This window comes from Pithys albifrons, chromosome 3 (genome assembly GCF_047495875.1).
Source record: "Pithys albifrons albifrons isolate INPA30051 chromosome 3, PitAlb_v1, whole genome shotgun sequence".
Taxonomy (NCBI): Eukaryota; Metazoa; Chordata; class Aves; order Passeriformes; family Thamnophilidae; genus Pithys; species Pithys albifrons.
In genome coordinates this window covers 8,544,554-8,572,477 of record NC_092460.1, presented here as the reverse complement: position 1 = coordinate 8,572,477, position 27,924 = coordinate 8,544,554, and the positions used below count along the sequence as shown (strand labels likewise).

Sequence of the window (27,924 nt, the reverse complement as noted above, 5' to 3'; positions counted from 1 at the left end):
GTAATCTTTCTTTTGTTTTTAATACAACGTATTATAATGTCATAAATAGAAATGTAATCTTATTAAAAGACGCACAGCAAGTGCTACTTTATTAGAAACTTTTTTAAAAGAATAATTTAACCAAGTTGAAATATTAATGTAGCTGGCTGGAAATTGCAGATTTTTAGTAGGACATAATCATTCTTTTAAAAAGCAAATTAAAGTAGATATATTTTCAAGAATTCAAATTTCCGATAGTGTCAGCCTTTTATTAGCATGTTCTGGCACCACTATATATATATATATATATATATATATTTAAAAAAGACCCTCTAATATTTATTAAAATATAAAGTAAAAAAAAAGTTTTAAAATATTCCTTTTTTTCCTGCCCCCTTTTCCCCTTGTAATTGTAGTCTGCATTGTCTGTAAGTGGAGTAGAAACAAAGCTGTATTAAATCTAAGTTTGACTGTCCCTTGGTTTTTATATAGTACAAAGAAACTTACGCCAACCCAAGGTCCTTGCCTGGAAATGACATAGTGTGTGTGTAACATCTTCTCACCTAATTCTAAGGGGCACAAATACAGAGTCTGCTGAGTATCTCAGCTGCATTAGAGCTCAGTAGCAATTAAGAACTTGTAGGCCTTTCAAGGATTTCTTTCCTCCCAACTTGATATATTCCTTACTGTGACCTGAGAAGCACCTTTTTCCTTAACTTACCTGTACTGAAAATAATGAGTAGTTATTGATTACATGTTCCTTAATGGGCTTTCATAAATTTACACTTAGAACAAAATTCTCAAATGAAGTGTTTCCAGTGAAATCAGGGCCTGGTTCCTTAGCAGTGAACACTGCTGTGCTGCAGTGGAGTGGCTGAAAATTGCAATAGCAGCCTCCTGCTTTGTGGCTTATTTGTTATGGTAGTATTTAGACTTTCAGAGTGGGTTACTGATAAGAAAATTATTGGTGCCATTGCAGATCATGACAGGCACTCAGCAGTAACTTCTACAGCCCGTGGCCCTAAGTGTGATACCAGTCCATGCCATGTTTCTGTTGCTGCTTGATTTGTGTTTGGGGCTTTCCTCACCCTGTCCCCAGCCTGTCCTGGTAGTGCTGCTACACAGTCCCAGATTCCTGTTGCTGCCCTTCTGCTCCAGCTGCCTGGAGTCAGGAGAGGCTGTTCTCTTCCTATCCCAAAACATTTTAATTTTTTGACTGCAGTGAGCAGTGCACTTGTCCTGCTGACCTGTCAGACCTGCCCACCTGAATGTGGTCTTCAAGTCAGCCCATACTGTGTCTGAGCATTTGGCATTCTTTCTATGTAGCGTCTCCAGGAAATAGTCCTCCTGCTCCATCCCCCCCATCTCCCAAGGTTCCCATTTCCCAAGGTTCTGTTCCCGAGCAGTTGGAAGGATCTTCACTGGTCTATTTAGCAAGTTGCTGGGAAGGCTGGTTTTCAGGTCTGTCTCTCTGAGTCTGGGATGTGTTTCTCTATTGCACCAAGCTCCTTCCCATTCCCTGTGTCTCAGCCTTGTCCCTGATTCCAGCTGAGGCTGATTCTGGTCCCTTGCTGCTGTTCACTTTTGAAGCCTCAGCCTCTGTGCCTCATTCCTGTGTATACTGTGTTTTTGGGGGGTGAAAGTAGGGATTTTTTTGGTGTTGTGTGATTGTGTTTTGGACTTCCAAAATCCTGGCAAGTGCTAGTATCCATCTTAATAGGATAATGGCTTGAGCCATCTCTGTTGGAAGCTAAGCTTCCTGAAGTTTCTTGGTATTTCATAAAAAATGCTTAAACTATCTTCTTATCTCATGTTTGTATCTTTTATTCCCTTTCAGAGCAGTGCAGTAACCAGAAGGGTACATTCCACGTGAGCAAAGATGATCTTTGTATGTGCTGTGTTAAGATGGCTTATATCAGTTGCCAAATGTACTCTACATTAGTCTTTATTTTCCTGCAGCTTTAAATCTAATCACATACAGTAGATGATATTTTACTAATCATTCTTACTTTTTTAATATATATTTCAAGTCCTATGTTCAAATCTGATTTTGTTGTCAGTTGGCAAGTAGTTTAGCTATATAGATGCCTCTTTGTAATATATCAGTTTGTTCATCAGAGAAAATTATAATGTCAAGAGTCCTCTCCCTCCCGCTCCCTGAAAATTTGATACATGTTTTTTGAAGAAATCATGAAAGGATTTAAATCCAAAGCTGAAAAGCCTGACTGGAACTGATTGCTTTGAGCTTCTTGTTTACAAAGTACGAATTGAGGGTTAAAAAAAAGAAGACAAGGTTTTCTTATGAATAGTCTTACTTCTGATTTCTCTAGCAAAGACTGTGGTGTATATGGAGAATGTAAAATAGAATAGCATTGAAAGCATATTTAATGGTGAACAGTTTTTTTTTTTTTGAGGAAAACTCATTTTTGATAGTTTGGGCAATAGAAGGTCTTCATAGTTGTAAGATGCAGCTTTGCAGATCCCTGTGATGGATAGGACAAATGCTGTCACAGAGCAAGTTCTGATATGCTCTCAATATTTAATGCATTGGTTACTTAAAAAGTAATTTCCCTATTATAATGCCTTTGTAAATTGCTTAGACTGAGAGAATATCTGTTTTGATATGAATATCTCCTTTTTGTGGACAAACTAGAACATAGGATATTGCCATGAAGACACCTTTTAAGTATTGTATAAAAGGATGAATCTGTTTTTCAACACTGACACTGCCTATACAAGAGATGGAATAGTGTTACAGCTCTCAGTGAAAACAAAACAGAAGCAGCATAAAATACAGAAATAGCAACTGTGGAATACGTGCACACTTTGGATTTAACTCGCCTGGGGAGAGTTATTTTCTTGAGTAATTAAAATTTCTGTGGGTATTGAGGATCATTCTGGGGCTTTCTGAGTCAAGTGGGGACGAAATACAAAGCTGTATTATAATTAAATAGCCAAGCAATCTGCTTGGGAAGTGAGAAACCTGCAGCAGTCAACAACCTTGTTTCCTGCAGGTGGGCTGAAGTCTTCCTGAGGGTTCTTGTGATTCTTAAGAAAACAATCACATTTGTCAGGCTGTGGGCTGTACACCGGATTCGTTCAGTCTTTCAAGGCACAGTGCTTTTGTTGTGTTATTTTTTTGTTTAGTAATTTAAGTGGTTGTAATAACTGTAGGATTAGTAACACTGGAAATGGGAATGTTGCAGAGTGTTTGAGATCAGAGTGGGAAGGGAGCGAGTTCTGTGCCTGAGCTTTGCCAAGAAGACGTGCTTTGGGGGAAGCAATAGCTTGGACTTGGACTGTGCAGCTCCCCAGCTGCCAGACCTGCGCTCTCTCTGGTTGGCCTGGCAGTGTGGAACCTGCCCAGGTTGGGTGCAAGGCTGTGTGTGCCTCTCTCTTGCTTATCCCTTGCTCTGGTCTCGGTTCTCAGCCAGAGCTGATCTGCAGTGGCACTCAAGGAAAGCATGTGCTGTTTCCAGCACTTGTGTGCACTGAGTTTCTCCTCTCAAACCTGCTCCTGCTTAAATGATGATGTTCATTTGAGCTCCCACCGGAGCACCACAAGGTGAAAGCATCCCTTTGTTCTTTGCAGGGCTCTTCATCTCCTCTTTCACTCTTGTGCTGTGAGAGCACTTCTTGCCTGAAGATCAACACTTCTGAGTGCTTTAAAATCTAGCTCCTTATGAGAGTTGTTATGAAAATTGATGTATGAAACAAGGAGGTAGAAGGTGGAGTGGAGCATTGGAGACTTGAGAGGATGAGCATGAGCACACCAAAGCCTGGCCAGGCAGAGCTGAGCAGCCTGTGGCTCGGCTTTCCAGGCTGGTGCTGAGTAGGGCATAAGGTTGGTGTTAAAGACGCCTTGATTGATTCCATATGTCATCCCCTATCATCCCTCCCTTCCCTGCCCCAGGTCTTAGATTTTTTGTTAAAAATGAATTTTTTTTTTTTGAGTAATGGGCCTCAAACAGCATGTGGCACTGCAGTGACAGCCTTGCCAAAAACTGTCTGAAACTGAGTTATGGCTTCCAGTATCTCTATGCATGTGCCCCAGGATACCAATTGCCTTTTTCTGCAGTGGTATTGCAGCATGAACTTTCCTCTAATTCATTATCCACCCTAATACTCAAGTCTTTCTGCATTACTGCTTTCTAAACAGCACTCTCTCACTTCATTCCTGCACTGATTATTATTTCTCCCCAACTGCATAGCCTTACATCTATCTTCAGTGGAATGTCTCACTTACATCAGCCCATTTCATTGAGCTTGCCAGGCAGCTGAATATTTTCGAGGCATTCTTGCTTCTCCTCCTCTTGGTTTAGCATAATTTACCTTTACGGATTGTGGCATTAGCTTTGTCCTCCAGATGGGTAAATTGCTTGTACAGAAGAGAATGGTGACCCCATGCCTTTTGAGCCCCTGCTGCATACCACCCCTGTATCACTACACAGTGGGCACCAGTGCTGGCAATTTTTGTCTATTTACTTCATCAGAGCTCTGTTACTGCTTTTTTTTGTACTTGCTGCCAAAGCCCTTAGTGCTGTTGCTCTCAGTAGTATGAGCTTCTGTGTCAAGATCTTTATTGCATTCTCTGGAGACAAATGGCCAAGGAACCAAGTATTATTTTTGGGTTCTAAACAGCACCAGACCTTCCTGCTGGGAAATTTTCAGAAAAATTTTTACTTGGGTGAAAAACTAAAGATGGAAGTTTGATTCAGCTTACAGATTAGCTCTGTAGTATTTATAGTGTCTTTTCCCTTTGAACAATGCAACTTATTTGGAAGAAAAGGAGAGAGTTCTCAGAATGGTAGGTCACATTTTCGGGGCATATATCCCAGACTAACAACCTGTTCAGTCAGCACAAAAAAATAATCTCTATTTATGTCAGTTTCCACTTTAGATTTATATTTTGGGAAATAAATGTAGATGAAACCCTTTGCAACAAAATCTGTATGTAATGCAAGCTGTCGGCATAAAAAAAGATGAAAAAAACTTGTTTTGTAGATCATAAGCCAAATTAACTACATTTTTACACAAATAAAAATGAATGCTTGTTTGCTTGCTTCTACTCAGCTTTTAAGTTTGATCCCAAAATAATTTGTGTGGATCTGGCTGAAATTGTTGTCACATGCTGAAGGCACTAAATCTGGCTACCTGGGCATTACTGATGTGTTTCAGTGCAGAGTGATACAAATTTCAAGTTATTTTTGCTCAGTCCAGGGGAATGCTGGTTTATGCTCTTCCATCTTTCCTCCAGGAGATTGTGCAGCTATAGGTGGCGAGGCCTGACTGCAGACTGAGAGGAAGATATCTCACAGTGAGACTAGAGCATTTCTCCTTTCTTTTCTTAAATAGTTCTTTATTGAGCTTTCCACCTTCTGCATTAATTTGAGAGCCTGAACCAAATAACCAGGAAGAGATTGATGTGGCCTCACTTTATTTCCCACAGTCAATAAATTGTTAAATGGGCCAAAGGACATGGGTTAAAAAAATCATTTTGTATAAAGAATGAGGAATTTTTATTAGCTGAGGATCTCCTGTTTCTGAAGACTATAATGGAACATGTTTGATCCGTGCCACGCAGTGGGAGCAGCTCTGTTGACTTCATGAAGTGCCTCAGTGTTCTCCATGTGCCTGAAATCAGCTCTGTGCCCTGCATTTTCTACTGAAGGAGTTCTGGGCTTGTTGCTCCTTCTGAGTTAGAGGCAGGTGAGTTCAAAGGGTGCCTTGGAGTGAGGACTCCTTGGGCTGTCAGTGCTGAACACTCAGACACAAGGACACAGTTCCCCTCTGTAGGCTCTGCCCCAGCTGAGCAGAGAAGACCCTGTTTTGCAGATAGATGCCTGTCTCTGCTGATAGAATGCAAAGGTGGCTTTAATGGGATGATGGCAGGAATGAATGAAATCACAGACTACCCACAGGAAGGCAGGAATGCATCTGGCAAAGCGGCAGCCTGGGGGGACAGAAGTCATGCACAGAGCAGGTCTGTGTCACACAGTCCTTGCTATTCTTATTTGGATGAGTTTAACATTTTTTTTTACCAAGATAATTTTTGTATTTAGAGGAATCCATTTTGAAAATGCTATAAGGCTGTACTACCACAAATGCTAGCAGTGGACCCAAGCAAATTATTTCTAGAGCAGAGATGTGGAACTGCTGATTTTGCATGAGTTTGTGTGGTTTTGTGTTATGTGGTTTAGTGAAATGACAATGCTATGATCCTGCATTAAACAAAGAATTGGAAGTACAAAATACTTGATTAAGGTCACACTTATTTGTTATTGAGAGGATGTTCTTTTAATACCGTGCACGCTGCAGCACCTGATTATGTGAGAAAGAGGAGACAACTGGTTCTGGCCAGGGCATTTACTGTTGTAAAACCCTTAAGGTCTGGGTATGTGCAATAAGGTAAGAAGTGAAATAAAGCCCCCTTTTGCCATTGTTATTTCGTTGTACAACTCCATTTATAGATGTGTGGTTTACACGGTTTCCAGATAAACTATGCCATGGGTAAAGGGACCAAGTTGGCCCCTTCTCAGTGTGCATGGGCTGATGAATTCAAGTCTTTTCTGCACAAATGCACTGGGCTCCCTCTGGTTTCCAGCTAGTTCCAAGCTTGATTTCAAGCTTGCCCTTGGGGAAATAGTGCAGAGACAGCGGAGCTGGCAGTGTGAGCAGTCCTTTTGCTCCCTCCCTGGGTTTTCATTGCCTGGGTTCACTCTGGTTACCCTAAGTATGGAGAATTGAGTTGACCTGTTTCCTCCCTAGTATCTGCTGTGATTTTGGCAGCACTGGCTGAGAGAGCACCAGCTTTCCTGTGGAGGTCAGCCTTGCATATGAACCTCTGCTCTGAAGTTTTATTTCTGTGTTTGCATCACTCATTGTTATGAACAAAATTCAGAGTTGACATAACCCCTGTGAAGTGCAGCATGGAGAGACGATGAACAAGGATGAGGATTCCTCCTTTTAAGAAATGCAGATAATGATGGTTAACAGAAGTTTGAGGAACTGTGAAGGATGCACAGACCAAGAGTTTTCAAGGTTACAGAGTTTTCAGATGCTCCCAATTATTTTTCTGTCTGACTACCAAAATCAGAAGTGTGAAAAAGGAGTCCAGTTTTTAGGATGTGCTTTAGTCTTCTTTAACATGTCTCAGCTCAGATGCCTAGAATACCAGTCTGTTTGAAAACTTTGTCTTAAAGGTAAGGGGAGTATGTTTCTGCATGCAGAGAAGTGTCAGGGAACAGTTTGGTGGCATAAGGGTCTTGCACAAAGCTAGTTTTCGTGTGTCTGCAGTTCCCAGTGTTGGGGGATGAGCGTTTCAAAAGCTGGGGTGCTCAGACTTCCTTTCTTCAGCTGTCACCCTCATTGCATACTGTTACAGTGTGACATGAACAGCAAACCCTCCTTGCAGTTGTCTGGGCTACTTTTTCTGCACTTTCTTGAGGGGAAAAGTTAACAGACAGTTTTGTTGTGGGATTTTTTTTCATGACATGTTGCTCACACATGTGTAGATTTGAGCTCATGTACCACAGCCTCAGAATCCTTACTCTAAGGGTATTCCCCAAGTTCTCTGGCAGGAGATTTGCTGCAGAGCACTATCCTCTTGGAAAGGGTGATGTTGCAGTTGTTTAATTTGTGTGGCTTTAGCTTGAGGTGGAACTTGTTGGCACTGTTTGTTACCTGGCTGACTGCTTATTCCTAGCAGAAGTGCTGCAGGTGACGCCAGCTGACATGAGAGGTCCAAATTTACCAGCTATGTCATATCTTGCACAGCTGATGCCAGCAAAATGTAAGCCATGGAAATGCAAAATCAAAGCCTTTCTAATCAGCCAGCAGCATCTATCTCTTCCTGGCCTCCCAAGCTTCTTTTTCTGAGTCCCCTTAATGGGGCATCATTGATGCAACTTGAAGTTGCCTTAGTGTCTCGCTAATGAGCTTTGCTCATCTTCCTTGTACAGCCAGGCAGGCTGAGAGCAGGATCTCTGGGAACTCGTGGCTGGTGAGACTGGTTTGCTTTTCCTTGGCAGTGCATCTGCTCTGTGGGAGAGTGGCCAGGGGCACTGGGCATACTGTCCATGGTCTGCTTTGGCATAAGGCTGGCTCTGATGGAGGAGACTTTCTTGTCACTGTTAAACTCCATCCCTTGTAATGTAAGGAAGAGACTGCACTGGAAATCTGTTTTCTGTTGCTTGTCCACATTAGCTCTGCTGCTCAGGGACTTCCATTGTGCTGGTACATTGCAGTAACACAAAATTGCATTACACTCAGCTCGCTGGCTTTGAACCCAACAGGTTACCAAGGGTTAATGCGCTTGGTGACTGGTGCATTCATGTTTGGGATAAGGGCTTTTAATTCTGCTAGTTAATTTAATCCCCATAGTTTGACTGCAAGTTCCCAGGTCTATTTTTCATCTTCAAATTGCAGTCTGCTGGTTAGTTCCTGTAGAGGCCTGCTGTGCTCTGCATTTATGTTCTTGTTCTTAGGATTTGTGCTGTTACCACATCATCTATCAGGCATGTGACTAACAGAATGAATGGTGTGAGAAGTCTAGGTGTTAGTTTTAGGAATAGACCTGTGGATTCTACTTGTACAGGAATTAAGGGGCTGTCTGGGTGACTGTCAGCTGGGAAAGGGATATATGTCTCTTGGCAGATGTAGCATCTGGGTATCTGTTATTTCACTTAGGTTGTGAGAAACTTGTCATTTTGAAGTCCTATATTTCATTAATGGAAAGCTGTGAAAATTGCCTGTGTGTTCATAGGAGAATAAATTTTGGCTTTTATCTGATAATCAGAAGAAATCTCTGCAGCATAATCAAAGGATGAAGTCTCATTCAGGATACAATTTTTCGATGATTTCTGACCACCATATGTTGTTTTAACTTTCATCCTTTGGCAAGATATAAAATAATCTGCAAATTATGGAGATCCATGTCTGAAGAGTCTGTTTAAAAGTAATGCACTATCAAAATGGATTAGTTGTGCCTGAAATATTTGTAGATTTATTTGCTGTCAAAGGGTGGTAAAATATGTAAGGCAAATAGCCTAGTTGTGTTTAGGAATTTAACCATGAAAGAGCCTAGAGAGATGAATTTAACCATTATTTATATTAATTGTACAAAATATTTTAATTGTTCAATATTATAAATTTATAACCTCTCAGTTTTTTCCCCTTCTCCTTTCTTTTTCCCTTCTGGCCCATTTGGCAACATTTATTTGAAGAAATTGCCCAGAAACCTGAACTCTTTTTCAGCAGATTGTGTTACAGTGCAGAGTGTTGCAGTGTCACCAGATTACCTGCTTCTCTTTAGCACAGTCCAATTAAAAAGACAGTGACTGCATCTAGATGAAGATGCTGCCTTTTTTTTTTTTTCTGGTGAGACTTGCTTGAAGCTTTAGGCTCACACATGGCTCTGTTCAAGAGGTGTTGCAAAAGCCCTTCAGGTCATGTTTCCATGCCCCACCCCCTTTTAAAAGGCAGTGTTCTGTACTCTTCAAGAAAATAGTATTTTTCTTCGTTTTGAAAAGTTTCTTTTCTGCAGGTATTGATTTGATACAGAGCTAATTGCTAGCATTCCTTATGATTTAGTGCTTTTTTGTTACACACTAATAAAGTTTTTTCTTTAAATTCCCTGCTTTAAGAATTTTCATGGTGTGACTACTCCAGGCTCCAACAGTCAAGTCTCTGTCTCCAAAGACTGGCTTGTAGCACCACCCTGAAGTGCACCAGTTAAGAAGTTTTTTCACATTAGGGGCTAAGACTAAAATGGATACAACTGCTACCATAGTCCACAGTGGCAAGTCAAAATGATAATGAGCTGGCCAATGTGTCTACCTTTAAATCTGTACCAATGTCATTGCAACAGCTGAAAACAGATTTGTGTGCAGCCCTCATCTTCAAAGAAGGCTTAAAAGAATCCAAGTTTGGCACACAATCTAGTTAATCTACCATCATAACTAATGATTTCACCATTCAGACATCACATATTGACCTTAAAGGATTTTTCTTACATAGCTGATGGCTTGATACCTTTTAAACACTAATGCCGAGGGTATCATCTCTCTGAATAGTGTAATAGCTTTATATTTAAGGTAGATAGAGGATAAAATTTTGTGTTTTCATGTCAGCCATGAACACCAGCAAGGTATTCAGGCAGGAATTACCTTTATTGTACCTTGGAGGGCACTTAACAAATAATTTTTATTGGAAAGTTAATATGTTGAGACAGAGGGAATGGAAAGCTGATGGGAATGCTGAGGCATATCCAGCACTGCTCTGCTTCCGCTGCCCACAGGTCTGCGGCACGGGCTGATTCATTTAGCACATCATCTGAAATCATGTAGCATTCAGCACCAATTAAAATTATGTGAAATTGTGTGTAAGAGATTGCTCCATGTTAGCTTTGAGGGATCCTCTCCTTGCAGAAGCAGTTCTGATGGGCACAGCACAGCTCCAGACTGCAGGTGTTTTGCTTCACAGGCACCGATTCGGCCCCAGCAGCCAGGGGAGTTGCTCAGGATTTAATTTCACGCTTGTGTATCTGAGTGCATGATTGGTCCCTTTGTCTTTTAATCGTGTATCTGCACGTCTCAGACCATATATTATGGTATTCATTTCTCCTCTGCCATCAGCACTGGCATGATGTGTCACATGAAGCCTTGCAGGACAAGGGCTTCAGCTGTCCTTTCTCTCTGCCACCTGCTCTGTGTGTGTGTGTGTGCCTATATCCCACCCCTCTAATTTGGCTGCTCCATGTTGAGCTTTCCTGCCCCTCCTGTTGTCCTGATTTCCACTTCCCCAACTTTTGCAGGGTTCCCAGAGGTTAGGAGCCTCCCCCTGTTTGCTCCATGTGGGACCAGCCCATCTAAATTGCTGGCTTTTCTCCAGCATCCCACTCTGCAGGAGTGGAGCAGGAAACCACTTGGCTGCTCCCTGTTTGGGAGCTGTTAACTGTCTCCCGGCTGAAATAGACTGTGGAAACCTGTAGTGATTGGTGCTGGTAAACTTAACTTCAATATTTGCTCTGAAACTTGTTTGGATGTTAGCAACATTGGAAGATGTCTGTTGATTTTGAGTCACTTATTTGCACATAGAATTTCTGAAACTGTGGAATTAGAGCATTTGCAAAGATGAATAAATTCACTCTAATGGCTGGAGCTGAACAGAATATTTTAGCTCTATGTATTTGCAGTGAAAGAGGCAGATTTAGTAATACAAGACGCCTGTTAAATTTTCATTGGCAGTGTTGTTTTGGTCAGAGGGTAAATCTTCATCTCCCCCAAAACCTGAAAAATAAGATGGTTTTGATGTATGAAGCACTTCCTTTTTTGAAATAACTTGAATGCTTTGGTTTTTCCAGACTTTTACCTAAAGAGCCACTGTATGCTCTGTCCTGTACCTTGCACCTCTTGGGTGTGAAAGAGTCCATTGACCCCAGCTGACACAACAGAACAAAAGCACCATGAGATTGAGTCTGTGGTTTCCTGATGACTTTACCAGTAGAAGATATTGCCAACAATAACTGTTTGTTCCCACAGTGTTTTCTTGGGGTGTTTTTGTGGCCTCATGAAGAAGTGCATGGCTGTCCTATGAGCACTGGGGAATGGAGCCAGCAGAGGGAGGAAGGTGGTGTCATGTCATGAGTTCTGAAAGACATAGACCATTCATTACCTTTCTAGTTCACAGCAAGGCCAGAGGTTTTGGCCTATCGTCCTTTCCCCAGAGTTTCTGCAACTACCCAGTAAACATATATATCTTCTTGAAATTGCTGATGATTACTGAATTACTGCATGTTTTTAAGTGGTCTATTGACATTAACACTGGGCTGTCTAGCAGTGATGCAGGATTTTATTTAGAACAAGATGTTCCAATTTGTTTCTTTTTCAGTCCTACAGAAAATATTTAGCAATATAACCAGCAAGTCATTTCCTATAGTTCTCTTGAAAAATACTTGAGCTCCCCTCCTGGTTTGTAACATCCTTGATGGGAGAAATAAATTCGTGTACAGCATGGCTCTTCACCTTTTATAGGTATAAATAAGTGCACAAATCTATTAAGTGTCTACACAGAAAACTAAAACTGCATATTTCCATAAGAATGTCAGGTTTATAATTGCATAAATAAGATGCTGACTGAAGCAAATCTTCAATTTCACATTAAAGTTAGGCATTCATAAAGGCTTGGATTTGCATAATTTAATTTTCTCACAGAGGACACTGAAAATCAATGGTATGATTCATGGCCATACCATGGTTACCATGAGGCTTTTTGGTAGTTCCAGATAGAGGTACAAAGGTGTTTACAACTTCAGATACTTTGCACTGACTCAGAGAGTTTGTACCTTCAACAAACCTAGATTATTTAGAGAGTTTCTTTCTCTGGAGGGGGAGGCACACAAAAGGGCTTGTGGAGTAGAAACCTGCAGGAGTACTTTACTCTTTGGAGGAGGCAATATGCAACCTTCCTTCTTCCTGAAGGAGACATTTTCTGGGCAAGAAAAATCTCACAGTATTTGCCTTCTTTGTATAGTGAATGCTCAGAAGAAAGCTGCTGAAAATGTCTTTCATTTTCTAACACAAAGGGACTTTGGCTGTATTTCTCATTACATGTAATTTTTAAGTGAATAATTGGACCATTTTTTCCCTGACAGCCTTTCCAGCCATCCGTCTAGGCTATTCCTATGATCTCTTCCCTGGGATTTTCCTAATCGCTGATTTTTACTCAGTGTTTTTGCCAAGAGTGTTTGGCTCTCCCCATCCCATACCTGTTCCTTCCTGTTGAAATGAGTGCCTGTTGCTTCTCAACCATGTAGACATGTGAAAGTAAAATTAAAAAAAAAGGATGAAAACAAGGTGTTCCATGTAGTGTTTATCTAAAGGAAAATAAGGTATGCGAGGTAGTGTTGCCTATAAAAGCTGGTAGCATGATGTGTTTCAGTATTTCTAGTTCACAGCCTGGAGTGAATTAACATTTAGAAAGTTGCCAAGAAATCTGGAAAACTCATTCAAATTGCACAATTAGTACCTTTGCTCACACAAGGGAAAATTGAGCAGGGCCAAACCTGTATTGCCTTCCCTTAAATTGCATGACTTTTCCTAGCACTTCAGGATTCCAAAATCTGTACAAATCCATGATCACAGCTGCAGAGGGAAGGTTGTCCCTAGAGCAGTTTGGCACACATCGATAGCCTTGCTCTCAGCATGTTCTTTGCTACTGTGGTGCAAGGGGGTGTCACCCAGAAGTTGTTTCAAAGGGAAAGGCTGGCAAATTTTGAGTTACTGGTGCATGATGTTCAATAAAGTCCTGTTACAGGCTCGGTTTCAACTCAGCTGCAGTTGGCCTGGGAATAGAAGGGAAAGCAGTGCTTGGTGACTGCATATGGGTAGAAGTGCTTTACATGGTTTTCTGAAGTTTTAATTTGAATTATTCATCTGGTTTCTTACTGATCAAATAAGTGGTTTGGGTGCAGTTGGTCTTAAATTTCCATAAAGCCGTTTGGTGTATGCTTGTTCCTCGCATTCCATGTCTCTGGATATAAGGTCTTTTTTGTTTGTGTGCATTTATTACAGCACAAAAGTTTTCAGTTGTGCTCTGAGAAAGGTAGTTGAATTTATTACAGGCTTTCCACTGGCATTTGTGAATTCACGCACCTCCAGCTTGGTTCAGTCAGATGCATAGAAACAATAAGCAAAATTTGCACATAAAAAGCCCAAATATCCCACGTCCTCATAGAAGCAATGCATTCCTTTAAAAGAGAAAGAATAAAAATTGAGGCATAAACCCCAAATAAAAACCTGGGATGGAATGTGGAATGTGTTCTTTTCTGGTTTAGTTGATTAATATAGTACCTTCTTGCTTGTGGGATTTTACAAAGCTTTCTTTGTTCCTGTCCTCTCCCTTTCATGCTGCCAGGCCCTGGTGTTGCAGCCTGGCTGTGGCCTGGCATGGTTTGGTGGTCACCAGCAAAGTGAGCTTAGCTTCCCTTTTGGGTCTAGACTTAAAAGGGTTGGTCGTATGTCGAGGCACATACTTGTTCCTTTGTGTACATCAGAGTTTCCATATGGAAATTACTGGAGTTGCACAGCCATGTGCCAGACCAGAATAATGGCACTACTGAATCCTGGTTTCTGTGAGTCACCTTTGGATGGAGGGTTTTCTTTGATGGGGAACATGCCTGTTCAATTTTTCTTTTGAGCAATCTGAAGTTTGTAGTCTCTGCTTAGCAAAGATTTAAGCTTCAAAATGTGAACGCCAGGGAGTAAATACCACTTTCTTAACGATTCCTGCTGTTTTTCTTCCCAGCTCTGACTGAAGGTTATGTTGGCTCTCTGCATGAAAACAGACATGGTAGTTCTGTGCAGATACGGCGGCGAAAGGCTTCGGGGGATCCTTACTGGGCATACTCGGGTGAGTGAGTTTTCTACAGAGGACTGAAACATGAAATGTCTCCAAAAGCAAGTAGTTTATTGCTTTTTATTACTACTGTGCTCAGAAATAGTTTAAATTAGTTTTACAGTGTGTTTTCTTCTTCTGGCTTCCTTGCAAACTCCCTCCATACACATTCTCTCCTTTCTTGCATTTCTGCCGTTTACCTGCAGGATTTACCTTATTACCCTGCTCCTTCTCTTAGTCTTTTAGTTTCTTAACACATGGTCTGACAGCCACGGTCTCCCAAACTTCTCTTTACTCTCCTGGTCCAATGACTACATTCCCAAGCTCATCATTTGCTTACTGTATTAAGCCTTCTAGGAAGACTGTAAGCATCCATATATACATACCTATCTCCAGATAAAAAACAAACAAACAAAATCAATCCACCCTGGAAATTTTGCAATTTTTAGTTTCTGTGCATGTACATCAACGAGACCTGTCAGTGCATCACACCAGGATAGGTGGTGCTGAAAAGGTAGGATATTGGTTTGTTGTTTGTCTCCCTGCTCTTGTAAGTTGTATGGAAGACCTAATGTGTCTGCACAGTTTTGAAATACCACAAATAAAAATGCACCTCAGAATGATGTTTCTGATTTGCTGGTTGGTTTGTTGTAGAAAATTCCAGGTTTGTATTTGAAGTTGTTAAAAAACCCTTCAACCTGAAATTGTGTTAGTAGCTGTGCTGACTCTGTGGAAAATGCCGGATATCTAATAAGGTTTTTAGGAAGATTTCAAGCATTATATTGAACTTGTGAGTGCTTTTGTGGAAGATCTGAGATGCACTGCAAATATTTGTTGCTTGTCCAAGAGGGATGTTGTGCAGGGATAGTTTCAGCTGAAGGGAAAACATTACTTTCTAAGAAGTCTGAATATTGATACTAGATAAATATGCAAATGTTACTTTTTCACTGCCAATGCATCCCTTTTATACAGACCATTTATTTCACTGGAAATGAATTAAGTAAGCTTAGAGGAGTTTTTTCCATTAATACACACAAATTTTCTTCTCAAAATACAAGCTATCTCATTTGCAAATGAGGTCATGCAAGTAAAACAAATCTAAACATTTTAGTAATGTATGAAAAATGACAGGTTTTTGTTAAACTTTGAGATTATCAAGTGGACAAATATTGCCCCAAGATACACTTCCACCCTGCAGCCTAAAATAACTTCTTAAAATATTTTGAGCTTCTGAATTCCTAAGGAGTATAAATAGCAAATAGAGGAAAAATGTCTATATTGGAATGAATGGCCTGTTCCTATCTGCTGTCTTGTGTAAAATATTATGAGTTAAGTGCCACTTGGCAGGTTTGTTTCTGTTACTGAAAGATGTATTTGAAATAATAATTTCAAGTAGTTAAATGAAAATGTTTTAAAAAGGTAAAACACCAGTGGAATTATTCTGTTGTCATATGTGTCAAAACTCTTTGCTTGAGTGATTTGTTTGTTTTAACCAGTCCTGGTTTAAAAATAAAATAGGAGGTAGGACCCTTTCCACTTTCCAAAACAAACAAAACCTCCAAACAAGCAAAGAAACAAAAGCAACAAAAACCCACAAATTCACCACACAGCAGTTAATGCACAGTGAAGTTTTCCAAATTCTAGTTTTCTGCTGGTCTTTATGATTAATATCACTTGTTCAACCTTCCAAAAAAGTGATTGCCATGAAATGAGTCCTTTTAAAAATAGGTCAAAATAAAATGTGTAGTCCTGACGTGTAATTATGCTTTACTTTTTGGAGTTTTGCATCCTTTTGTCTATTGAGAAATTTGCTTCTACAAGGAAAAGAGCCAGTCTTTTTCAGAGAACAGATAGTGACTTTGTACTTGTCAATCCCATGCCATTTGACCTGATTAGTGCTATCTAATTATGAAGGTTTTGTCAGTATTGCTGCTGCTAAAAGGCATAAATTAGCAAGTGGAGATGGCGGGAATGGTGTGTTTACCAGCACTTAAGAAATCAGACAAGGATGCAAACCCATTTTCTTTGGATGCTTTGTCAGGCTACTGTTTGAATTGAGTGACTTGAACTGCCATTCCAGGAGAATGTGGTTTGGGACCAAGTATTCCAACTGCAGAATCTGGGTTTTCAGCAAGGGTTTCCTGGCATGAGATGCAGGTGTGTGTGAGCAGCCCAGGTACTGTGTGTCCCATCTGGATGGGTTCTGCATATACTGCACTTGAGCAAGTCCATCCTGGAAGTGAATGGAGATCTGTGTCCTCCTGAGCCATGTTGTGGTCTCTGCCTCAAGGAGGAGCAGCTCTGCCCCACTGAGCCCCACACAGGGTGACTGGGATCAGGAGGGACAGGGCTACATGCAGAGTGGGGGTGCTGAGATGCAGGCAATTATTTGGGCTGTGTTCAGGAGGGAAAAGGCAAGGGAGAGTACAGCATTGGGAAAGACATGGTTATTTCTAAAGGAGTTTTCTAGGGCTGGTGATGTGTCCTGCAGGAATGTCGGTGTTGCCACTATCTCCCTGAGAAAGGGAGGAAATCAAGATGAGGTCAGTAAAGAAGCCTGTGGTCCATTAGAAATTGGATGTTTCTACAGGCTGCTACTTTGTCATGGCATTTTATCACTTGGTTCCTTCCAGCTCCTTGAGGGATTTTCAGCCAGTTCAGCCTCTTACCTGATGCCTTTTGTCCATATTTACTCACTGAGGGGACCAGAGGTAATGAAAGTGCTGAGCTTCTGTATTTAGGTTGAAGATGGGAATAAATGGTGGGTGGCAGAGCCCAGATGCCAGACAGATGTTTGTTTCTAGCTGAGCACAGTGAGGAGGATGATCATGTTATCTGTTTCCTCGTTCCCCAGAATATTTCCCAGGAACCCTGAGCAGGGCTTGGCTAAGCAGTTTATGTACTAACAACGTTTGTCCTGCGGGTAGGGTTTTGGACATGACTGGGAAGTTCACATCAAATGAGCCTACAGAGAGGGGAAACTTCACTCTGCAGTGAGCAATTAGCCTGTGTCAATGGTTTCCAAGCTCTTTTACAGACATTATCTGGTAGGCTGCTTCCCTTCCCTATCCTCAAATGGTCAGGCCAGCTCCCCTCCGGTTATTTGTACAACAGCTGCTGGCCCAGCCCCAGCAATAATGGGCAGGGAAGGAGGCTATGCTGGGTTGTGCACTGGTGAGTCTGGAATTTCTTCTAGTGGAATTTGCCAGCAGGAGTAAACAAGACCAGGACAGCTCCTGACAGCCATCAGTGGACAGCTGAGTGTTGAACCCCAATATTGACCAGCATGCCCACGTCTCTACCCCTGTGTTGGGCTGAGCTGTGGTTTTATATTGATTTCAATTGAGCAGAACTGATTTATGGCAGCAGAGACCTCTCTGTGTTTGTGGCTGTGCCTGCCTGCTTGCAGAGTATTTGTATTTTTGGGCTTAAGTGTTCTGTAATAAATCCTGAGGTGAGGGTGGAGAGGTCCAAAAGCAGGCAGCTGCTTGTGGTTTTCCTGCCTGGGGGTGGAAAAAGGACACCGCTATGCTGCAGAGAGCACTCAAGTATCTGTCTTCCACAGGATGTATCTGTCCTATACTGTGCTTTTAGAGTAATTCCTCTGTAGCCTGTAGGAAGCCCTTCTGCTGCTCTGAGCTCTTGTGGAGGGTGAATGGTCCAGGAGCTGCTTTAAACTTGGGAGATCAGGAATTATCCTGTTTTCATGAGTGATCTATAGCTGCTTGGTCATACTGCTCCTCTCAGGCAAAAGAGTTTAGAGGGGATAAACTTCAGTTATTGATAAGGAGTCAAGCAACTCTCAGATTTATAACAATTGTATAAGGCACCTACATACCTAAAGGTCCCTGTGACCAGAACCTGTGAACTCCAGTGCCCTGTGCTCATACTGCATATCCACTGGACAAAGCCACACTACAGACCTCTCATTTCACTGTCTGGTTGTAACGGAAAGGACTTTAAAGCCTTGTAAAATAACCCTATTGTCTACAGACACAGTTCTGACCCTAACATTTATTCTAGTTAGGAATAAAACTTGCAAAACTAAAGACTAGATAATTAAATGAAGAAGGTCCATTTTAAATGGGTTCTGTCATAAAGATGTCAGGAAACACAATCAGTTCTTTAGAAGAAACTTTGTTAAGTCAATGCTAGCAGCTCTTTAAACCAAATTGAGAAGTAAGCAGGCACTGAGAACAGAACACTAACTTGGCTTTTAGTAGGAACTGCAAGAATGGACAGAGACTGAGATGTTTTTTTAGGATGTTCTTTTTAGGATTTTTCAGGAAGCTCAAACTACATTTCTATGGGAAATTCTCTGTGCATGTGTTTTCATGTATGTTTTAGCAAAGTATTTGTTCCATGATTGTGTATTACAGTTTGCCAAAGACTTCCTAAACTGAGTCTGGCCACATTACTTGCCCTGTAACAGAAATATAGAATAGGCACAGCATAGTCACAGCAAGAAGTAGGTGTGAATCCTGAATGTGCTTCAGTGCAGCCTTTGCTTTTCACAAGCATCTTTTCTCTTAGGCTAACCACTGAATGAACAGGTTTGAAATGATTTTTATCACAGCCTTATAATTGCCACAAAATTCAGTATATTTCTAATACCCATCATAGTGACAGACAGTAGCAGTTCAGGTGCCTTTTCTTCACTGCGGAAGTATTTTCATAAATATTTAAACTGTTTTTTAAACAAAAAAAACCCCATAACAATACTTGAAACAAAAGCCTACAGAAATATGTAATTGAAATATCTACTAGATTCAGGGCTTTCTGACTGGCCCTCTGTTGTGTAATGTATGCTTCTTCGCAGAACATAATATTCCGGACATTTAAAGATATCTCTTAATGTGAAGTGTTGCATTTGTCAGTGCTGAGAACACTTTGCTGGTGACCTAAGCAGACCCTAGTTTGCCTTGCAGTAGCCAAAAAAATGTAGCTGAAGGGTCAGGGCTTTAGGAGGAGACTACAGCAACAGATGCTAATGCAAATGCTTGTACCTTAAGTGATAGTAGCTCTGAAGGAGCTGTACTTACACATACCTGCTTTTCTGAAAGGCTATTAAGTAAAAATCATGTCTCATTGCATGAGATTGTGCAAAACCAATGGGGAAGTTTGCTCCTTACTCCAATCAGGAAACTCCTTTTTGAGCCTTCAGGTGGAAGATGTGCTGTCTGTTTCCACTATTCATCTGTGTGATGAATATGGAATGAACGCTGTGCTGTTCTGAGCAGGATGTTGTGGGCGATGGTGGTTTTGCCACTGGAGTTTCCCGGCTGCGTGGGGAGCTGACTCTGACGGGGCTGGAGTGCCCTGTGCTCTTGATGACTGTTCTGCTGATCAGCCTTGGTGATGTGAGCTGACTCATTCAAGAGATACTTGTAATCAAAACCATTTGGGTTTCTTGGAGAACAAAAAAGCAGACACTTGCCAAGGATGTATATGTGTTCTTTTACATGTTTATCTGAATATGGCTTTGTAAAGGGAACTCTGTGTAGAAAATGCATACAGTTGTTTTTTCCCCTTTAATCTTATGGTATATTCCAGACATCTCTTTTCTCTTTGTACCTTTAATCTCTCATTTTCTGTGTGAAATTAATAGGAATACTTATGATGCTTCTGTTCTTTGTGCATGTCCTTATTGCTGTTTTTTCTGTCTAAAATGTTGAGTCCTTTCTCTCAAGATTTCTGCAACTGCCATGAACATTAGGAGAAGTTAATAGAAGAAAAATAGATGTCTCTTCTTCAAGAGCAGAGATGACCCTGTGAGTGGGTAAAAGTGTCCATTAAGAACAGGAACTTTGGCCACGCTGTCAAGCTAGTGGACACTATCAGTGTGTGAAAGCTTTGTCCTACAACACTTAGGCAGTTATTGCTGTCTTTCAAGATGCTATTATTTAATATATAACTGGTGGTGAATCTAAGAATTGAGTGTTCTCCTGAAAAGCAATTGCCTGCATTAAACCGGGAAAGATCGGTAATGGTTATTTCCTGAAAGAACAGCAAATGGTGTTAACTGTGATGAAATGTAACTTGGTGATGTCCTTTGTAAATGTGTGAATTTCTCTCTCTGCTTAGATTGTTCTCATTAAATAAGCTGCTAATGTGCATTGGACAGGAAATAATCAGCACATAGTAAGGAAAGCATCAAGACTTATTGAACTGAGAGGTAACTAATGGGCTATTTGCCGTGGTCAGTATTTCACTCTTTCTGCCCCTCAGAATAATAAATCTTGATATTGACCAAAACTCTGGCATACTGTGTGCTCAGTCATTGTTCCCCTGTACTCATCTCCCTTAAATGCAGGGTGGTCAAAAGGAGCAGGTTCTGGCTCCGTTCCTCACTCACTCTTTTGAGCTGACTTTCTAAAGAGGAACTAAGCAGAGAGAAGTAGCAAAAATATTCCCATTAATATCTGATCAGTAAGCTGAGCTTTGAATATTTTGATCTGCATTCATCAGAGATGAATGGTAGTCTTCACTGAACCCTGCTGAAACCAGCTGCGACGCATCCGTTTCCATATGCAATCTTATTAGAGTAACAGTTGTTCCAGAAATCAGTGCTGCACTCTTTGATAGGGGAAACATAGAAAACCATGGCTGGAGAGTTTGCTGTTACTTTCTAAGCATGAACCCCGATTTTAATGTGCACAGCTAAAGCAACTGCTGTGTGTTTTCTCAAATAAACAGGAACTACCATCTGTGTATTTTGATTGTTTGTATTCTGACGGTACTGGGTCATGAGTATTCATGTCCATGAGCAAGACACTGTACAGATGTGCATAAGACACATCTGTGTCTGCAGAATCTGCATCAAAATATGCTCTTATTTAGAGGATGTCAAGGAGAATGCTTTTTATCCTCCTTTAGCTACTCTGTTTTGTGAAGTAACCAAAACAAAATACTCTATTTTGGTTTTGTTCTGAGAATGAAGAAATGAATTTTCACATTGCTATCCCAAAGAACAGGATATATTTTCCGAGCAATAAGCCAGCGGGAATAAGGAATTCACAATCACGCTCATGTTGAGTATTTAACATTAGCAGTCCCCTGAGGAGAGCCAGCCTTGCCAGCAGCAGTCCAAGTAGTCTGTATCATTTTTACTAAGCCATATTGCTGGGGAACACAGGTCTGATTTAGAGTCTTGTCATTTACTTTGTTTGTCTATTGGCAAGTTTCTAAATAATCTGCTAAGGAAAGCTCAGATAGTAATTTAGTTTCTACTTAGACACAGACAGGATTGCATTATTGAATACCATTAATACTGTTTACTCTCTCTTCTTGCCACCTTTTCTTGTCTGCCATGCTTGCAGTACTTTATTCCAAGTACTGTTATAGTCAGTTCTGGTATCCAATCAAGTGGTTGACTGAATTTTTAAATGTTGGACTTGGTTGTGGTGAAATTCCCTTTTTTTTTTTTTTAGGTTCTCACTAAAATTTGATTGATTTTGAGTGCTCTGAATTTTTTCTTTACTGTTTTGAAGCAGATAGGCCATTGACAGATGAACAGCTTTGGGAGGCTGAAATATAAGACTGGCCAAGAACCAGTTCCCTCAACTTTCATTCTTTCATGAAGTTTCTTTCCTTAGCACAGCACAAAAGTATAAAAGAACTGCAACAGATGCTAGATGAAATCTTCAGAGCTTCAGATACAGTTGTTCCAATAGTGCATCAAAGTATTTTTACTTTGCAATGCTGCAATCACAGCTCTGGTGTATCTCTGCTAAAATGAGGAAGCACAAAGAGCTGCTTTAGCTGGGCAGGGGAGACTTTAAATGTACTGTGCTTTTTGTTGCATTTTTCGTTTAATGTGAACACTGGGACATTTGTGGAAAACCTCTGGAATTACAACAACCAGTGCACTGTTTCATAAAACTGAAAGTATTCTGAAGTACAGCTAAAACTTGTCAATTTAGTTGGTCTCTAGGCATTGAAATAAGCAACAAGATAAAATATTTCAAGTTCCTTAGACCTAAAAACATGTGACTTGATTATATTTTAAGCATGCAAAAGAAAGATGGAATATTTAGGTAGCATCTTGATTGAAATAAGCTCAGCAAGTGAACTGGAGAATACTTGGAAGGTTGGAGTCTGCTGTTGCCTTGAGGTTTTTGAATGACTGAAGTAACACATTGAAGTTCCAATCTTGATTTCATATGTAACTGAACACATACAGGAGAATAACAGTGAGAAAAAAAAGTATGTGAACAGCAAGGATACTTCTGTGAGAAACAAAGCAAGCAGGGAAGCTCTGAATAGTCTTGCAGCATGTGGATTAAAGAAAAAAAAGTAGCTTGGCACAAAGATTATTGCAATAGTCCAAGCATGAAATAATCAAGGAATGAATCAGAATTCTAGTTGCAGGATATAAGTGGAGTCTTTGTATGAAATAGCTGAGCAAGGCCAGTACTGCAGTTGATGCAGTACATGTAGAATATTTTCTATTATTTTTGTGACATCATATGGCTTCTTTGTGTTGTTCCGGTCACTGTTCAGAAGATAATCTTTTCAGTATCTCTGCCCCAGGAATTGCTCCATCTTTCCCCTTTCCCCAAAAGCATCTCCATTTTGCATAATGCAACATGAAAGACTTACAGTTTTTAATCATTATGGTCTCATCCTCTGCCTGGAGGAGCAGATCTGCCACTCTGGGTTCCCTGGTAGGGGCAGAAGTGAGCAGAGACGGGGCTGGGGTAGGTGCTGCCTGGTACAGGGCCAGCTCTGCCATCAGGATAGAGGTGCCATGTGCTTATTCTGTGTCAAATGTCATGTGCCTATTAGGTAGAGGAAGAATTAAAGAGATCCATATCTTTGGTACTGCAAGGCGGGTGCTTAGCAGCTGAAGGAGTTCTAATGCTTTTAGAATCTCTGAGGTAAATGTGTTTTCATGGTGGGGGCTGAAGGACAGGGCAGTTTAGGTAACTTCTTTGCTGTATCCATGTGGTGTGCCATGGAATGGGAAATTCAATGCAAGTTCCAGTGCTGTGCACTGTCTCTTAGGCCACACATCCCACCTCATCAGGTGCTAATTGAAGAGACATTGGTTTCCTTGGAGACTACCTATTCCTGGGGGAGAGCATGTCGGTAGCACAGGTGTTGAGAAGCTCCTGAGATTACAGGAGGTCTTCTGCAGGTGATCAGGCTATGGAACTTAATTCTTCCTTCAGCAAAAAACTCAGCTTTTCCCCCTGTGCTGGTGCTTTGTTGAAGCTCTCAGTGGGTTTGATGCTTCCAGTTTTTTCCAGTGGGTCTGGGACAGTGTTGGGTTTGAGGAAGAAGACATTCTTTTCCTACTCAATACTCAGAACATTTGGCTTTAAATTACAAAGTTTTTTATTAAAGACTGCATGTGCCCGAAGAGTTGGATGGGCACACTTTTAACTGTCAAATTAAATAAATATGAAATCCTGCAATGGAGTGCAGAGCTATGCATATAAATTACATCTTTAAACAGCACTTGAGTGATTTTCTGGAAATGTTTTTAACTGTCCTCTGAACTCTTAAGGGTCATCTCTGTAGCCTTTCTATCTGAGGAAGGCTATTGGCACTGGAATGATTTATTGAAGAGGTATGTTTCTCTGCTGTACAAAGTAATGTCAAGCCCTAGCAAGAACCTGAGTATCAAGCTTCTGTTTTTGTAGAGCTGGGGAAGCAAGTGGGTTTAATTCAATTGAACCCTGAATAAGGGTTTTTAAGTTTGTGTTCCCACTCACTCTCATCTCTTAACACTGCCCAGTTGTGAGATGAGTGGGACTCTTGGTTGATAATGTTTTCAGGGCATTTTGTGAGATGACCGATTTCATTTGTGAGGAATTAGGAGCCCTATGTCCATGTAGCAGAAATATGAAGGTTGCAACTTGAGCTGCCGTAATAAGGACTGGTGGGTATTGCTGATTCACTGGGTCCTTGTGGTTGAACCCTCAGTAGGGTGAGATAACTTTGTAACATATAACTCTTTTAAAAACACTGAAGACTTGACCAGAAAGCAACTCTTCCACCTAAGGAGTCTTTACTGCCAAGTATCAGTCCTTCTGTCTTTCTCCATCTCTGTCCTGACTGTTTCCTTCCAAACAGTTACTTGCTGAGTTTAACTTAAGCCAGTCTGTTCTGCCTGTGGCTGAAGTAAACCCTCTTCCCCTGCCTTTCTCTTTGAATGCAGGCTCACTCCATGCACGTTGGCTCCATGCTGCTGTAGGATTACAGACTTGCAGGCATGGACACAGACACATCTCTCCTGGCACAGCTGCAAGGTCAAGTCGAGTCGTGATCACAACTGTAAAAACGAGGATGGCACAGGGGAGTGGGTGCTGCGTCTCAGGTCACCCCAGTGTAGCTGAGGTGTCTGAAGCTGGTCCATGCTGCTTTTTTACCTTGATGTAAATTAAAGCATTCACGCCAATATTTCAGTTGTCCAGCTGCCAGAAAGCTCAGGAGGAGATGTTCCACATAGGGTTCTTTATTTCTGACTCTCTTATGAGGTTTTCCCAATTGTCTTGGTGTATAAATTTCCTCAGAAATGAACAAAAGAGGAAATGTCCCTGCAATTGAATGCCTGAAGATGGTGAGTATTGACATGTGGACCACAGTTTTTGTTGCTTTCCTTATTGGAACAGTGAAACAAATGGCTTCTTCCCAACTTCCCGTAATACACTCACAGCTAAAACTGAAATTACAAAGGTCCCTTGAATGTTGATCACTTGCTTTTGCACTGTGCTGGGTTGGAACATGGTAGGGTTCCTTTGTCGTCTTTCACATTATCTGGTCCTTGAGCTCTGGGGTCCATCCCACGTGTGGAGCTCCTGTATGAACAAGCTGCTAAGTGGATGTGCTCAGAATGGAGGATTGAATGGTATGTGATTGGCTTTGTGTTTGTATGAATGTATTTCCCAAGTACAGAAATAAGATTTACCCTGAGGTAAAGCAACAGTGAAGTCATGGAGAGTTTGGATCACTTCATGTTCAGTTTTACATGCTGTGTTTTGCTCCTGAGGTGTGGTGGTGTATCTCAGGCTGCTGAGCTCAGGCTGCTGCTGGAGCCTTCTGGCCCCTTGGGGGTATGAAAAGCCATTTTACATGCCAGATGCTAGTCTGCTCCTAACCAGAGGTGACGTGAACTTTTCAGGTACGTTCCAACTTGGAAGCTTCGGTGGCGCTTCAGATCATGTTTCTAATTTATATTTGTGTTGCTGGAGACTTGAAATTGAGGCACTTATCTGCATGATACACTATTAACATATGCTGATCTTGGAGGAAGGAGATTTTTTATGTGAAGATAAGTTTGCAGAGAATTGGATGTGACTTTTGTAAAGAAGGGCTCAGTGTATGTAGTTCTGTTACTGTTTGTATCGCACAAGGGCTCCCCAGATGACTGCAGGACTTAAATACTCTCAGTGCAAACACAGAAAAGTTGCCTCTACCTTAGATTTGTGCAAGTCATCTGAGAGGTGGCTCAGTGTTAAAAGCATCAGTAGGTGAAGCAGGGTGTATTGAGATAAAGAGTATGAGCTGGAGAAGGTATTAAGGCCTTCCCTTTCAGCTATGTGCTTCATGTTCCTGGGAAAAGTCTCCAGTGCCTAAGAAGCCCTGAGGTTATTTCATGGTCTTGGGCTGTGCTCCCTGCCACTGTTCCCTGTGGTGTTGCTTGTGCATCATAAAACTATGCTGCATGTGTGAGGTCACCCACTTCCCTCAGATTTGGTCAAAGTTAGCCAGCACATCTGAAAGCAGTGGAGAAGAGGAATTGGTAGCCCCAATGCAGTAGGAAGCTCAAATGCATAAGCCTGTTTCCTTAGGAAACTAGGCTAATCCATTATGGGCCCTTATTCAAAATGGCAAGCTCTCACAAGTAGCTTTTCAGAGCTCGTGCCAGTTAAGTTCTGCTCCCTGCAATTTCAGCAGATGGGTTCTTAAGGCTGGAGAATGTCTGGGTGGTTCAAGTGATCAAAATATTAGTCACAATTCTGTCCTGTTGTGCTAAGTGAAGTATAAATGTTCAAAGGAAACAGTCCAAGTCCAGCCTTTCCATTTGAGGCCATCCACAGTCTTGATCATAAGTGCCAATGGAGGAGGTCTGCACAGAAACCCTTGGAAGAGAGCTTGGTAAACAGCCATCTGTTTGGCATTAGCTGAAGACCTTAAATTAGGGAAGATGTTGTGGTGTTGCACCTCGACACATCATTCAACCTTGCATTTTATGATTTCAGTGTGAGTGGGAGTGCAGAGTAGAGTAAACATTTTCAACATTTGTCCCCAAAGTACTATTGGAAACTGCAATAAAAAGTAACTGCTGGGAAAGTAGTTTTGCTGAGTTATGCTATTTTTGAAAATGCATAATGCTCCATAGGCTTTTAAGTGATACTGGGCATATTTAACATTCTTTGATGTTAATTTCCTGGCATATGGACATCTCAACTTATTAAAATAAATAAGTACTTTCAAATTTAATGAAATGATGGAGGAAATGGCCTTTTTTCACATTCACGTCCGCTTCGCTGGATAATTTAATGTTTTAAAATGTAAGTTCATATTAAAGTTTAAAATTCCAGTATTGGTTTTTGAAATTCTGTAATAAAAAGGTTTTGCTGTAGGAGAGATGTATGAATTACTGAGCATGATAACACGATTAACAAAGTCTAGCTGGTGATTTCCTCGGTACAAAATTCTAGCTGTGAATCCTCCCACAGCAATGGTCCGGTGGTGGGATCTTCTGGTACTAATGACTCTTCCTTTCCTGGGACATTACTCTGTAGCCTGTCAGACCTGCCAGTTGTCTCTGTTCCAGAGTGAAGGTACAGCTGTGGGAGAGGTCTCCTACCTCATTCACCTTTTCATTTTTTCTCCCACCACATTCTACTGTCTCTTGGAGCTAACACTGTAAGCTTCTTGGGGCAGAGAGGAACATTTGCTTATGTTGGCTTGCAACAGAATCTTTCTCTGTTCTTTTATTCTACATTTATATGTTTGCTTCCAAGGTCTTTGTGTCTAATGGGAAGGATTTCTTGATAGCTTTAGGTGTTATTGTGTTATTAGTAAGTATAGGAAATGCACTTTGATCCTCTCTTTTGTGCTGAGGGAGAGCAAGAATTCCCTGGAGGACAAATAATGCTCAGTGTAATTGACCGGATATAAATATTTGAGTCCTAAATATTTAATAGAAATCATTGTGTTTGTAGCCATGTGCAGATGATGGAAGTTTGCTCTGCGTCTTGCATGTCTTTAGAGACTGCTCACGTGCTGTGTTGAAGCCAAGGATGGCTTTATTTCATTTCAAGGCAGACTAGAAACTGAAGAACTTATTTTCAGGGAGAAAAATGGCAAGGGACCCAAATGAAAAACCTACTCAGCTGAAGCAGAGGTGACAAAGTTCACTGTGATTATATTGATTTTAAATTACTGTGTAGAGCTGGGACTATCCTACATCTAGTCCTGCTCATGATGAGAAGAAGAAAAGAAAAAGGCATCAATACTCTCTCCTCTGCTTCCAAACATTTTGTTACCAGTATGAAAATCTGAGAACAGCCTTGTCCTCCTGACATTCCCAACAGG

General features: G+C 41.1%; 1 protein-coding gene across 1 annotated transcript in view; it reads left to right on the top strand.

Annotated features, from left to right (window-relative positions):
* The window catches only part of PTPRG (protein tyrosine phosphatase receptor type G), a 397,860-nt gene that overhangs the window by 73,115 nt on the left and 296,821 nt on the right, over positions 1–27,924 (top strand). The window contains exon 2 of the mRNA XM_071550347.1: positions 14,284–14,388. Within this exon, the coding sequence (XP_071406448.1) occupies positions 14,284–14,388 (105 nt within the window). The remainder of the gene's footprint in view (positions 1–14,283; positions 14,389–27,924) is intronic.